The sequence below is a fragment of the Phascolarctos cinereus genome, unplaced genomic scaffold (genome assembly GCF_003287225.1).
Source record: "Phascolarctos cinereus isolate Bilbo 61053 unplaced genomic scaffold, phaCin_HiC Scaffold_2;HRSCAF=192, whole genome shotgun sequence".
In the NCBI taxonomy this organism is placed as follows: domain Eukaryota; kingdom Metazoa; phylum Chordata; class Mammalia; order Diprotodontia; family Phascolarctidae; genus Phascolarctos; species Phascolarctos cinereus.
This window is the reverse complement of record NW_027555625.1, coordinates 403,599,342-403,614,990: the sequence shown is the minus strand read 5'-3', so window position 1 is coordinate 403,614,990 and position 15,649 is coordinate 403,599,342. Positions and strand designations below refer to the sequence as shown.

Sequence of the window (15,649 nt, the reverse complement as noted above, 5' to 3'; positions counted from 1 at the left end):
AACTACGCAATAAAAAAATCAGCTATCTCCTCATTGACTGGCGTAGTCCTCAGCACACAGTGGGGGCTTAATGTTTGTTTAATTGAATTGAGGAGTTGAAGTGACAAGCCCAAACTCACAGTATTAATTAGGAGCAAAGCCGAGGCTATAACCAGTGACTCTTGATTCCCAAGCCAATAATTTTCCCTCTCTGCTGTAGTATCTTTGATTGTCCTCAATTATTGTTAATGAGTCAGATATTTTCTAGTGCCCCAAGTCACTCCGTTCGTTAATTGTGTGCTAGTGAGACGTTAGCTCCTCCACAGCTTCGGGATAACATTTAGAGCAGTGGGACAAAAAATAAACACATTACGATCAACCTTGGAGAAAAGGTAAGAAAAGGCACATCCCTCCTTTTATTTAAGAGGTGGGACTATCGGTGTGGGGGTGTCCCATGTGTGTCCAGAACAAGTTCTGGAGTAGTCCAGTGAGGAGCTGGATTTGGACGTGGAGTCAGGAAAGTCCAAGTTCAAAGCTTACCTCAGACACTTCCTAGCTATGTCACCCCGGTTCTCGTAGCCTTATTTTTCTCAACAGTCAAACGGGGATAATAATTGCACCTACCTCACAAGGCCATTGCAAAGATCAAATGAGAAAACATGTAAACTACTTCAAAAACCTTAAAGCGCTAAACAAGTGCCAGATAGCAGTGTTATTATTATCAATTATTGTTTTATTATCCTCCTTTGTTTTTCGTCTCTGTCACGTGAAATGGCTTCTTTGGTAAAGGAGGGACATATTCAGAGGCTGATATGCAGCAAAAAACAAAACACATCAATGCCAATAAGATAATATGACAAAATAATAAATGTTGCAGCCAGCATGTCAGTAAGCCTTTCTAACAGTCACAATTAATATATTAACCGTTTATGATTCCACAATGCTTTAAATTTTACAAAATCTTCCTCAAAATAGCCTTGTGAACTAGGTCATCAAACTATTATCTCCATGTTACAGATGAGGAAACTGAGGCTCAGAGATACAGTATAACCACGCAGGTATTACCAGTGTTATAACCTCTGCTAAATAATCTTTAAAAACAAGTCTAACCATGTCACTCCTCTGCTGAAAATCTCCAGTAGTTTATCATTTCCTCAAGGAAGAAATTTAAATGTGTCCCTCTGCCATTGGAAGCCCTTTAGAATGAGTCTCCTACCTACCTTTCCAGGAGAGCTGGTTGTTAACATTTCAGTGTGAGCATTTACACCTCAGGAATTAGCAAGCATTACAAATCAGAGCTTGACTTACTGTTTCCTTTCATCTAAACTTAAGAAAGTCATGGGGAAAATGTTAACACTGCAGATTACACTTTAAAGTATGCCATGGGTATTCTCTCTCCTCCACCCCCCACCCCCGAGAACCGATTGTTAAATATTTACCAGCACACTGCTTGTGTAGAATCTAAGAACGGGCACACAGAGCCATTCCACACCAATCTCTCTAACTGTGGGCAGCAAGCAGGGTGACGGCTACAACCCATCTGGGTTCCTGGGGAGGGGGCTTGCCCTAAGGACCAACGACAGAGAGTATCCACAAAACACCAAGATTGAGAAGGGATTTCAGAGCTCTCTAAGCACGACTATTGAACCTAAGTACAACATACTGAAAAATCCCCTCAACAACATCAGTGAAAGGAAGCCCCCTCTTCCCAAGGTAGTTCACTTTTATTGTTGTTGTTCACCTGGGTTAGTCAAGTCTGACTCTCTGTGACCCTATTTGGGCTTTTCTTGTCAAAGATACTGAAGTTGTTTGCTATTCCCTTCTCTAGCTCATTTTATAGATGAGGAAACTTGGGTAAACAGGGTTAAGTGACTTGCCCAGGGTCACACACTTAGTAAGTGTCCGAGACCAGATTTGAACTCAGGAAGACTCATCTTCCTGACTCCAGGCCCTGTGTTCTGTGCACTATGGCGCCACCTGGCTACCCCAGTCCACTTTCAGGTCATTCTCATTGTAAAGATACTTTTGCTGAACAGACACAATAGATTCAGGGGCAGCCTTAGCATAGTTTAGACGTGAGTTCCAATTTTACCTCTTGGCAGCTATGTGATCACTTAGCTTCTCAATTCCTCACGTACTTCATTAGACTATACCTACATTAGTGAAGGGAATTTCTATATGGGAGTTCCCCCATATCAATCAGTGAAATTCTAGGTCTCGACCAACCCTGGATCTGCCTTTTGTCCCTTCCACTCATCGCTCCTGCCATGTAGAGACCACGCAGAGCCAGAAACATCTCTCTTCTCTATGCCAGGCCTTCAAATAATTGAAGAGATCTGTCATGCCCATTCAGCCCCTCACCTCCAACATTTTCTTCTCCCCCATTAAACATCCCCAGTTCCTACAACCACTGTCTATGAATCAATCTCCAAGACACGTGGGGATTCCCAGATTGGGATATGGTGCCATGGCAAACAAGAAGCAAAAGTGAGCTTCTTCGTCAGGTGAAAACTTGAGAGCTTCATTGTGGCCCCACCTCATAAGCCCCCACCACAAAATGCTGGTGGTTCTGAGTTAAACGGGCCCAGGTGCCAGATCATCAAAGTCTGAATACAGTGTTTAGCCATTTTGGTTCTGGAGTAATTGCTGTTATCGTAAATGCTTTATAGCTCTCATTATAGCCCACATTTAAATATCAATATAATAATACATTAATAAGTCATCTGTGCAGTGTTGCTGTCTGCTGTAGTTACAGTTGAAGCCCAGTGTTTAATTGTACCATACATGCAGCCAAATTAGGGCCTGGCCATTTGCTGGAGATCTCCCTGGGTTGTTTGGTAAATGCTGTCACTGCAAATGGAAGGAGGGAAGACGGGAGGTGGGGGGTGAGGGGTGGGAGGAGAAGGTCTCTATTATTTAAAGGGCCTGTAGGTCTTTGCATTTATGAGGCAAAGAAGCTATTCTAGTGAGCATCTGGCAGTCAGTCAGTTTGGTTCAACACAACACACGTTTATTAGGCAAGGCACTGCGTGAGACGCTACCGGTGTTATTGTTGTGGATGTCCTTTGGTAAGGGCTCTGCGCTAAAAAGAAGAAAATAAAAAACACGGTCATCTGTCTTTGGGGAATTCCCAAACTGATGGGGAAGCTGGAAAGGATGTTAAAAGTCTAGTTCAGCTTCTTCGTTTTACAGATGAAGAAACTAAGGGCCAGAGAGATGAAGCAATCTTTCCAGGCTCATGAAAGTACTAAGTGGCAAGGCCAGGATTCACATCAGTCAACAAAGAAGCATGTATTAAGTGACTTCCACATATCAGGCATTACTGTACTAGGCAATGGAGAAAAAGTGCAGAGAAAAAAATAATCATTATATTATAATAAGAGAAACAAATGTACACATACAACACGAATGTAAAATTAATAAATACAAATGCATAGATCGAGGCGTCCCAGAAGTCTTAGTTCAGTTTTAAGCTTTAGTAACTTCAGAAATATAAATACTGCATATATAACCTATACCAAATTGCTTACCATTTTAGGAAGAGGGGAAGGAGAAAAATTTGGAACTCAAAGTCTTATAAAAATGGATGCTAAAAATTGTCTTTATGTATAATTAGTGAAAAACAAAATACTGTTTTATAAAGTTAAAAGAGAAATATAAATGTTACAAATTCATAAAAACATACTTTAAAAGTTAGTTATTTAACATTTTTAACGTGATGTTTAATTGATTTTAAAACTTTGTAAAGACTTTCATCAGCTGCTGCTTAGTGACTGAAAGGATTGCTTTTGTAATCCTGGCCTTAAGAAAAACGAGGGTTTGATGCATGCGACAGCTTTGACGTGACCCCACAAGTAAAAGTCTAATGGAGATAGATCAGGGGACTGAGGTGGCCAAACCAGGGGACCTCCTTTACCACTCCACTGGTTTGAGAAGGCCTGTGTGCCCAGTATCTCCATATGAGGCAAAAAGAAAAACCGCATGGAGCCAAAATCTATAAGTGGGGGAAGGGCGGCAATCAAGGAACCCTTTTGATCAGCTCCCTGCACAGAAGTCCCACACGAAGGTTGACCTCTGAGTTAATTCATTAAATTGATCGGAGAATTCAAAATCACAGGATGAAGGGAATTCCCTGACTAATTGCATAGAATCTGGGAAATGAGGGAGCTCCTTTGATCGGTCCCCCTGTACCAGGGTTACGAAATTAGACTCGGGCTATGCAGCTCTCGTGTTGAAAGGGCTTGAGAAGTGGCAGGAATGAGTGAGGTAAGGTAGATGGTGAACCAAAGAAAGAATTGAAAAAGACAAGTTGTGAGTTATCGAGGCATCCTTGTTCTTAATGTTCTGCCTCAGGGTGACCCTTAAATCTTGCTCTGCTGAGTGTCCCAGTATATACCTCTTTCACTAACCCATGGGGCTCAGCCCTTTCCACTTCTGGCTGGGTAAATGTGAAACACCAAACTGCCACTTCTCTCATTCCTTGAGAGCCAACCAGGTTCCTGTTTGAGGATGGCTTAGGCGGTAGGGCTCCAGCAATAACCAGAAAGGATTTTGTTCGGAAACCTGCTTTGGCTTGGTTGTAGGAGAGGGACGTAAGCCCATCAGAAGATTATGGATTAGGTCAGTTACAGAAAAGCCTCTGCTTATATTTCAGTGGGGTGGGGGACAGACTGTCTGTGTAGGGATAGACAATTTACACATGTAGAACACCAGGCCGTTTGACAGTCTCTTGGCATTCATACCATACCACTGGTAACATTTCCCTCCCAACATCTGGAAAAGAAGGGTTTTTCCCTGTCCTTATAGCCCTTAAGCAAAACTGTGCCTAGATCTGAAGATGAAGGAAGAGGGATGTCCCAAGCATTCTCCTCTGAGGCTTCAGCCAAGGCTCAGCTGGTGCCACCAGCAAACCCAAACCAGTAGGGCACGAATGACGGGCTTTGTGATGTGGCCAAGCCTGGTGTCTCAGAAGGCCAGTTCTCTGAGGGCAGAAGGTAAAAATAGCCCTCCTTTGCTGAAGCAAGGGAAACCTCCAGGGAGAGGACACTTTCCTACTACTAGAAAAATGGTGGAGGGACATGCAGAGAGGTGCTAGTGTAGGGAGGAGCGAGGTGAAAAAGGATAATGGGGTCCCTAGTAAACTGTGGAGTAATGGAGGACAATATAGAGTGACAGGATTGTAAAGTTGGACGATGCCTTAGAGACCTTCCAATCCAACTCCCCCCCAACCCCGACACACACACACACACACACACACACACACACACACATACACACACAGAGGTTTGTTTTTATGTTTGGGTATCAAAGTTGTCACTTGCACCCAAGGTTACGTGGTAAATAGCACTGCTGAGAGTAAACAAAGAAGAAATTCTGTCAAAAAGCTACACCCACATCCTTATTTTCAAATTCCTCTTCATCTTGTGGCTTAAAAAGCCATGAAACTGGGCAGGGGCTGGGGGTGGGGGTGGGGTACACTGTTAGTCTCAGAGCTGTCATCTCCAAGGATGAGGACGGCAGAAATGGATTCCTCATTCCCATATCCAAACAATCCAATCCTCCCTCACTTGACCCTGCCCCTCAGAGGGTTTTTGCTTTTGTCTCTTTTATTAATTTCCATTTCCCATGGAATCTTTGATGAACTTTACAGCTTCTAATCTGTCAAGGAGTCATCGATGTAATTAGGAGCAGTACAGATGAGGGCAGCCTGCCCTAGACAACTCACACAGCCAGTTTGTTTATAGAAGAAAATATTAATCAGCTCCCTTGACTCAGAGCAAACTGCCTGGGATCTCCTCTTTTAGGGAGTGGGACTAAGGATTACAGTTCACCTGCTAGAAGCTGAGGGTTTGTCCTAAGAGGTCCATCCATCTAGGCTCAGGATTTATAAGGATGGACATTTTTCCACTGAGCTAAGGCCCGAGTTCAAATTCTGCCTCAGACACCTGGTACCTGTGTGACTCTGGGCAATTTCCTCAGTCTCAATTCCCCAATCTATAAAATGCAGAAATTGGACTCAATGGCTCTAAGGTCCCTTCCAGCTCTAAACTTATAATCCTATAATCTCTAGTATATTCATCCTATAATGTTATGTATTCTAGGTATCTGTGCTCATAACAACCCCCTACTGCTTACACAGTGGTTGCAAACTCTTTTATATCTCCCTAGCTTCCTTTAAAAAAATAATGTTAAAAACTTATTATTGTTACTGGTGGCAAGCACCTGCGGTCACTACATCACAGCTGAGGCTGAGCCTGAGCCCCACTCCCCCATCCCTGGGAACAGGGGGCCAGGTCAGAACTTCTGTGAAGATCATCAGTGGAGTCAGGCTTGTCAACGGACACGGTATTTCCAACCTGGGCAAGACAGGAAGATCCAGTCTTTTTTTTTTTGTTTTAAAGTTTGCTATTGTTCTATAAGCACTGGGTTATCTAGCATTCCTTGAGATCCAAGGAGAGAGTTGTTAATGAATGGGGGATCAGGGAAGGCTGCATGGAAGAGGTGGCATTTGAGTTAGATCAGTGATTCATTATAAAATTATAGAGAAAGAGACCAACAGAGTGTTGTAGTATTCAGAAGGAATCTGGAGGTGCTGAGAGGAAGACAGGGTTTGTCCACCTGGGGAAGTGAAGGATTTGATGGGCACTCCTCTGCATTTTTTTTTTTGGCATTTGGGGTTAAGTGACTTGCCCAGGGTCACACAGCTAATAAGTGTCAAGTGTTTGGTCTGAGACCGGATTTGAACTCGGGTCCTCCTGACTTCAGGGCCGGTGCTCTATCTGCTGCGCCACCTGGCTGCCCCACTCCTCTCCATTTTTGGTTGTCGAGTGGCGAGGCTACCCAGATTGGATTGGCTGTGTTAGAGCCAGCCTCGCCATTCCTAGTTCTGCTGTCACCGGTAGGCCAGTAAGTGCGGCTGCCCAGCCCATCCCCTCGATAATCATAGGCTGCCGATTTATGGGTGCTCTCGTAATCTTCCCCTGTCCCCACGACATTGCCTCGTGTAAACAGCCCTCTGCCCGCCAGCACAGATCCATCGATCGCCTCGTGACATTTTGTTCCTCCTCTTCTGTCTCGACAGAACTCTCAACAACAATAACATCAGCCGTATCCCAGTCACCAGCTTCAATCACATGCCGAAGATCCGCACCCTGTGAGTATTTACCTCCCGCGTGCTCCCCTCCTCTGCCTATCCTGCCCCGTCGTGGGTACTGCAGGCCTCCCCATGCTGAGCCTCCGGGAACCTCGGACGGTGTCACCTGGCACCTTCTTGTAGTTACTGCTCTTCCTTTAAATGCTCTGAGTGGACCCAGGCTTTGTCCTCAGGGCTTCAGTCTCTGTGCCGACCAAGGGAGCAGTGAACTCCTCAATAAAATGGGAAATTTCCCCCAGCACATTTAGTTTTTAAGGCCCTTTTAGAAGGCTGACCATGCTGGTTGGCAGAAATGGAACTTCTCTGGGGTCTTGGTAGCGGGTAGAATTGAGCTGTGTGGCAACGGGCTTTAGCCACAGTACAGTAGAACATTGAACCTTTTACCCAGAAATCTGAGCAAAAGCCCGAAGCAGCCAAACTGTTGTTTCAAGGAGAATGCAAGCCCCTTGAGGACAGAGATGGTTTCATTTCTGTCTTTTTATCTCTAACATCTGGCATACAGTAGGCATTAATAATTGCTCAGTGAATCAACCTGAGCTAAGCTGAATATGAGCCCATGGAGATTTGAGAAATCCCCGGGGGGCCTCATTGAAGCCAAGTGGTCCATCCCCCTGCCACCTAACTGAAGAGGAGCAAGCCAGAGAGATGAGATTCCATTCTGCAAGTCAACGATTTTACAGATTGGCCCAGTTCCCAGATTAGCTTCCCAAACTCTTCCCACAGCCACTCATGTAACAATGTAATTGGCAAAATAAAACATGAATTCCTGCATGTATATTCTTTTCCTTCCCCCTTTAAATGTGTGGAGGATGGAAGAGATGAAGGTTTAAAGAGAAGCTCATTGGGACGACTCCAAGGGCTAAAGCAAATCCTAAAAATAGTGAATGAAGAAGGCAGTCTGTGTCTTGGAGAAGGAAGCTGGGGCTGCTGCGGGATGGAGTGTATATCTCCCCAGACAAGCGACTTGAATAGAAGAAAAATGACTCTCACCTGCAGAAATTGGCAGGCTGATTCCTGTGGGCTGATAATCAGTGATTTATACTTCCTCTCCTTTGTTGTCCTTTAAGGAGTAGCATTAATAGAAGCCAGGGCTGTTTTCTTTTGGGGGGGGGGGGCAGAGTTGTTTGGTACATTGTTTTGAGGAAACCTTTGTGTTTGTGGCTGCTGTCATCCCCCCTGATATTCCAGAATACTCATCTGGTGATTTCAGATCAATCAATCAATCTTGCCCATTCCTGGAGCTGCCTGTCTACGGCCATTTTTTTCTTTAGTTTAATTTCAGAGATGGCTTTGTATATCTCTCCCTGGAGGCGTACACTGACTAATCCCACCCCCTTTCTCTGTAATTAAGGGGGGGAGAGATGGAGCAGAAGGAGGGGGGTGAGGAGGAGAAGGGAAGGAAGTCATAAATAGGATTTATAAAGGGAAGCTTTTATATTGAATTCAGAGAACCACATTTTATAGAAAATGAACACTGACCCCTCTCTAAAAGGATTTGCTGGAAATTTAATTTTGAATCTGTGGCTAAAAGGTACCTTTATAAATTGGCATTTGTATTCATTCACCTTATGTTCTCTAAAGGTGGTTTCATCAGTATTGAGGGCACCGCGGCAGTCAGCTAATGGTCGTACAGCAATACGCACTAGTCAGCCACCTCTACCGTTCAGTGTATAAATAAAGAAAAACAACAAGGAATAGGGACATGTGAGGAGAGGAGTCTGGGGCTGGATGGAAATGGTTTACTTCTTCTTTTTACCATCCATCTGTTTCATCCATACCAGAAGGACCATCAAAAGCGTAACACACGCCCACTGAACAGAGCCAAAGAATGGGAGACCCAGCTCTATTCTGTCTGACTCTTTCCTCGATGCCAGATCCTTGGGAGCCAGTACATCTACCCCTATTATCACCCCTGTCGTTACTTTTCACAGAAATTATTTAAAGCTATTAAAATAATTACACACGCACACACACACACACACACACACGCACACACACACACACACTCAACCTTAGTTCAGGATTATTAGAAACATTCCTGGCAATATCTAGGGTCAGGTTTCATGATCATTTAACTTTAATATTAAAGCTATTTTTTGCTGGTGCCTCCTAGCTTCCAAACTAGATTACTCAGGGCAGCTTGGAATAATCAGTCAGGTCGGGCTCCCCCATTAGCTCTGACAGGTCAAGTTCATAAAGGAAGAAATTAACTCCACCCACTACCCCAGTTCTTTAGCCAGAACCTTCATTGCTGGCTCTTAATGTCATTTTGGGAGGCTCAGGATCCCCTCTAAAAGTATCAAGATGGTGCCTTTTGATAAAGAGGCGGTGGACAGTAGATATGGAATGAGGCATATCTTTTCAGGGTTGACCAATATGTTGATTTGATTTGTGTGCGTGTATTTATTTTATATAAAACAGAGTTCCATTGCATAGGAAAGTGACAAGCATTTTTTGTCTAAAAAAAGGGGGGGTTGGAAATTAAACTGAAAAAAAGTAGAAAATTCTTTATAAGCCTTTAAAAAGTAGTGTGGGGGGGTGGGGGATAGAGGAAGGCTCATAGGGCAGGCTGGTGGTGATAAATAAATATGTAACAATTGAAAGAAAATGCCCAGTGGGACAGGGGTCTTCCAAAGGGGGGGTGGAGAGAAGGATGAATACAGTTGTAGAACTCTAGACACTTTTTTCCATTCTCTAAATTAATCAGCTCAGTAAGAATCTGGATAAACCTTCTTTTGTTATTGCATCGATCTCTTACCCTTGATTAGAACTGACAAGAATTAGCCTGCATCGATCCCCCTCTTTCCATTTTTTGTTGTTATTCCTTTCTCAAATGACTTTATTTATGCTCATCATTCGGCTCAGTGTTCATTTCTGAAATGGTGAATCTCCTGCGGCCCCTCCATGGTGAGTGACAATCGCCTTTACAAATCCAAATGGAACTCTGATGAATAGGTCTTTGGGTTGCTAAAGCAGAAAGGAATGCCTCAGCCCCCAAGTCTAGCTGAAGCCTGTCCAGCACTTCCTTGTTGTTGCTGATGACTTATTTGTGAGTGAGGTTTCACTCTGATTGTTTTCCATAACTGCTGATGGCTCCAGATCCCATGTAGCTTCCAGCCTAGTTGACAGTAGAGCAGTCATCAGTATGTCTTGGGCTAAAGAATTTGAGCTTGTGCAAATAGACTTTTTAACTAGACTCTAAGAGAAGAGAAAAGGAACATCCCTTTGTTTCAATATTGATGTGAAGGTGTTCAATTAATGAAAAATATCTCATTCCTTCTCATCCCATCAAGAATGTTGATTTCAGAATCAATCAATCAACAAGGGGAAAGGGGAGGGAAGGGCAGAAGCATTTATAAGTGTCTACTGTGTGCCAGCCACTGTGCTGAGCAGTTTACAAATAGAATCTCATTTTAACAAGCATTTATTAAGCTCCTTCTATGTGCCAGACACTGTTTTTAGGCACTAAGGGTACAAAGCCAAAAATGAAACAGTTCCTGCTCTCAAGGGTGGATGGGGACAATTTGAAAAGGAGAAGATGAGGATGACACCCTGGTTATGATCCTGGGGGAGAGGATGATGGTGCCCCTGACAGAAATAGGGAAATCCAGTAAAGGGAGGAAAGATAATGAGTTCTATTTTAGACATATTAAATTTGAGATGTTTGGGGGATGTCTAGTTTGAAAAGTCTACTAGGCAGTTGCTGATGATGGGACTGAGCTCAGGAGAGATACTGGGTCTGGATATATAGATTTGTGAGAGGCACCTGAATACTAACTTCAACTCCACCATCATATCACTAAAGCCATCCTTTCCCTCCGTACACCAAGCTCTCAAATAAAATGTAACAAGCAGCGATTAAATGCCTATTATATTCTGAGTACTGTGTTTGGTGCAAGGGGTGGGAGAAGATACGAAGATTAGATAAGAAACTGTTCTCAGCCTCATGGAATTTAGGGAGAATGAGATATACACGGATAATTATAATGCACATAATGTATTATTCTAAGTATGTTAGTGTGGCAAAAGGAAGGGCCACAGGCATTGAGAGCTGGTTCCAAAACCCCCAGACAGAGCTGTGGTCCCAGAACTCTTCTCCAGCCCAGTCTGGAGCAGTAGGATAAGAATTTGGCTCTGTTGGGGAGGGGCCACTTGGTCTCTGCATGAGCCTGAGCTGTGGATAGAGAGGGCTCTCCCTAGGATTGAAGTTGACAAGGGCTCTGTGTGTGTATATGTGTATACATCATTACAGCTTGCACATATGTCTCTACCGGCACATTAGTGGAAGTCTACTGCACTCAGGCAACATTGTTGAACTTGATGTCAGTGAAGTATGTTGGAAAGCCCTTCAGCCAGCCCTGTTTCAGACAGGCTTGTCTGGAGTCCTTCAGGCAACGGCTTTAGCTTTGCTTAACAGGCTTGGCTCGTGGGTTAATTAAAAGTCTTGAGATACCTTTAATTGATTAACATTTCCAGGGTTGGACGTTGGAAACTTGGATCGAGAGCCTGCACTTTTGATTAGCTGACGTGAACGAGACTCACCTGCCACCATTAGAATGCTGCTTTTAGTAACCCAGAGACATTTGGAATGACCCGTAGAAATCTGAGATTTCTCCTCAGTTCCTTCTCACTCTAGTGAAAAGAAAAGCCCTATGGTGGAAACTTTAAAAACTTTTACAGATGCCTCGTGCTTTGCCTCCAATTAGTGGAGATATAAGTCACTCGACTAGACGTGGCCTTGCTTTAAGCCTGACACATATCATCCTTCTCCCTTCCTCCCTTACTGGGAAGGGGTGGCATTCACCCCACCCTACTCCTACCTCCCATCCCCACAGACACAGCAAAATGATCCCAAGTCCCAGGAACTAGATGGGTGAATGGTAAAGGTTATAGGCTGCAGTCTGTAGAGAAATCTTAAGACAAGCGGTAAAGGAAAAACTCCAGGTGCCTTTGAATTTGAGAAGGAGGGTGTGGGTGTGTGTGTGTGTGTGTGTGTGTGGTAGTGGGTTAATAGGAGCCTCTGTATAAATTAGAATCTCATTTTGATAATACCTTTTAAAAATGCAAGGATGAAGAAGGAATACTTCAATAAAAAGAACATTCCTTTTTGCCCTTTTCTTGTCTTATATGGCCCAGTTCTCTGATGAGAAAGTTGTGTTGTGATCCCAAGAATGCCAAGCAATCTGTGCCAAATTCAGATGCTTTAAAAGGCATTTAGGGGGAAAAAAAGGTGGGAGAAGAATGGAAGAGGTCCTAGCCCAGCATCTGGTCCTCCAGAGCTTTTTTCCATTTCTATACCAAGGGCATAATGATTTAACAGCAGAGAGGGAAATGTTTTCTCCCTGCTTGTCAGATTTTCCAGGCTCATAAATTAACTACATCATGGTAATGGGAGAAGGTGCCACAGAGATTCTAACCACCTGGATTCGGGACAGTGGGTTCTGTGCATTTCCCTTAGATGTGCCCTATTCAACTCAAAGCTTGACTCTGGAGACTTGGCCAGGAGGGCAATTTGAGGGCCCCCTCCCCCTATTCCATCCTGGCTACAACTATGTGTTTCTCTCCCTTGCCTTCTCTGCAGGCGACTCCACTCCAATCACCTGTACTGTGACTGCAGCCTGGCCTGGCTCTCTGATTGGCTACGGCAGAGGCGATCCATTGGCCAGTTCACCCTTTGCATGGCTCCCGTGCACCTGAGGGGCTTCAGTGTAGCTGATGTTCAGAAGAAAGACTATGTGTGCACAGGTGAGGGGACTATCTTCTCTCTTCCCCTTTCCTCCTCTCCCATGATTTCTCACTATCTCCCTCAGCCATCACATTAGAATTAGACAAACACAGACATGGAGAAAATTGTAATAGCGCTGTGTAGAAATCTTGTATAAAATTAGAGAAGGGGAAAGGAAGAGAAAGGAATAAGCAGTTGCATTTTTGTTGTTCAGTTGTTTCAGTCATGCCTGGCTCTTCCTGACCCTATTTGGACTTTTCTTGGAAAAGATATGAAATGGTTTGCCATTTCCTTCTCCACCTATATAGTGCCTGCTTATGCTCCAGGCACTGTTGTACTAAGAGCTTCTTACAAATATTATCTAATTTGATCCTCATAACAACCCTGCTATTCTACTCATTTTATGGTTGAATGACTTGCCCAGGGTCACACAGCTAGAAAGTGTCTGAGGACAGATTTGAACTTAGATCTTCCTGACTCCAAGTTCAGAGTTTTATCCACTACACCACTTAGCTGCTGTTTCTGACACATCCTCGCAGCATGACCCTGGATAGGGGACAATCTCCATGTCCCAAACAACTCTCTAGAACCATAAACTAATTCCACAGCAGTTGCAAATGGGTATTGGTAAAGGGAGTTTCCCCACTGGAGGGGTTCCTATGCCAATGTAATTATAGGTCCAGTCTTAAAAAAATATTGCATCAGTTCCATTACAAATTTTGAGAACTGTGTTGTGTAAAGATTGTACTTTTGGGGACAAGAAGGAAGTTCATTGTTTGGTAATGGAAACTGAGGAATTTGCCTTGACCTTTGATCACACCCCATTATTTATTAATTTTAGAACTGATCCCTGTGGAAAACTTACAAAAGAATGTGGACAAGAATCACACAGCATGGGTAGTCACTAAATGGTGGGTTAGTGCCCTATGTCACTGGAAAGAGTATGCCCATTTCAATGAGATCAGAGATCACTTATGCCATTGGAGGAATTTATGAAGCATCCCCAAGACAGAGATGGCACAGTGGGTTTCACAAAGTTTATTAGAGTTGTTCCAATTAACTAGGAATTTCTACTGTGGTGGGTAGACAAGATGAACCCAGCAGCTCTATATGGATACATTAAATAAAACAAATGCAAAAATTACCTAGGATATATAAGTAATGAATCACTATCTAGATCCATGATTGAAAATTGCTTGAATGTATGGAAACGGTAGGTGGTTCTGGGTCAAATGGAGAAGACTTTCTGGAAGTAGGTGGCTTTAAAAAAAAAAAAAGGATTCTCGTGTTTTTTTGTTTTTCAACTCATTGCTGACATCTGCTACTTCCACACAAGCAGCTTCTATTCCTAATGGCAAAGGTCCTCCAGGTCCCTTCTGAAAGCCAGAACATTCAATAGTGAGATAATGTAGACTTTCCAGTTAATCCAGCTGTGGAAATAGCTGCCCTCTGGTTTAGCTGTCTCTAACAGTCTCTAGTGTCTTGGTGCTAAGACCAGGCAAAGGGAGTAACAGAGTTAGCCACATGAATAAGTCAGGTGAGAGACAGAAAAGCAAAACCAAGGAGTTTATCCATTAATGGAATCAATTGTTACCTAAATAAGAAACTACCCTCTTACGATGTCATCACTGCTTTTGCACTAGGTACTGAGAGTAGTAGTAATGATGATGACGGTCATTAGAATAGCTGCAGCCACGTTTATATAGTTCTTTTAGGTTTACAAAGTGCCTTTTTTAAGCAGGAATATTATCTGTTCTTTGCAAGCTCAGTGTAGATCCATGCATAATATACAAAGAAACATAGGGATTATTGCGTTACTTAGAATTAATTCTACTTTTCTTAGGATCAGAGAAACAGTGGACCATAGTAGAGAGAGGGTCAGCCTTAGAGCCAAGAAGTCCTGGGTTCAAGTCCAGCTTATGACTTGCTATCTGACCATGGACAAAGCAGTTAACCTCTCAGTACCTCCAGGTCACTCTCTAAGACTACCACTTATAGATAATTAATCAATCAATAAGAATTTATTAAGTGCCTACTAAGTACCAGGCCCTCTTGAGAAAGAGCCTTGCATCAGTGGAGAGAATTTCCCCCACCAAGAATCCCTCCCAATGAACTCACAGGTCTAGACAAAAACAAAACAAAGCAACAATCTTTGTTCTAATTGCTTTTTAAGTGCCTTCAGCTTCATCAAATGTCTAATCTCTAAAGAGATTTTAGCATTTCTCATAGCAACACCTAAATAAATTCCTGTATACACTAGTAATTCCCACACCCACTTAGAAATAACTACCCATCAAATACATATAATAAAACCTTTTTATCACACAGGCATCAAATTCAGATATAGTCACTATAATTACAGTAATTATTAGGCAAAGGGTACAATATCTACATAAGTGCCAGTGAAAGAAATAATTATACAGTGCAGAAACCATACAAGGGCTAGTGAGAAAAACTAATTAGAGAGAATGTTAAAACACATCATTATGGTAGTGTGCCAAATTTAATACAGCACAGTCAGATGAACACCGTGCTGTCTCAGGTTTTCTGTCAGAACATACTATGTCATTGCCACCCAGGTCACAGGCAAAAGACTGTAGTGAGAGTCCCCAGACCAGAATGAGAAGCAAGCTCTCTTAAGTCTCCAACATGAGCGTTCCTCCTTTTGCAGATGTCTTGGTATGATGACGATGTCTAGATACAAGCTTTACAACTACCTTCCTTACTCATAGTAATTAACCTTACCAACTCATGAGCTTCTCCATATAGCCCCTTGATAACGAAGCCAGGTG

General features: G+C 43.2%; 1 protein-coding gene across 1 annotated transcript in view; it reads left to right on the top strand.

Moving 5' to 3' along the window:
- The window catches only part of SLIT3 (slit guidance ligand 3), a 784,753-nt gene that overhangs the window by 588,032 nt on the left and 181,072 nt on the right, over positions 1 to 15,649 (top strand). Inside the window, 2 exon segments of the mRNA XM_020992330.2 lie at positions 7,061 to 7,132; positions 12,714 to 12,877. Coding sequence (XP_020847989.1) covers positions 7,061 to 7,132; positions 12,714 to 12,877 — 236 coding nt within the window.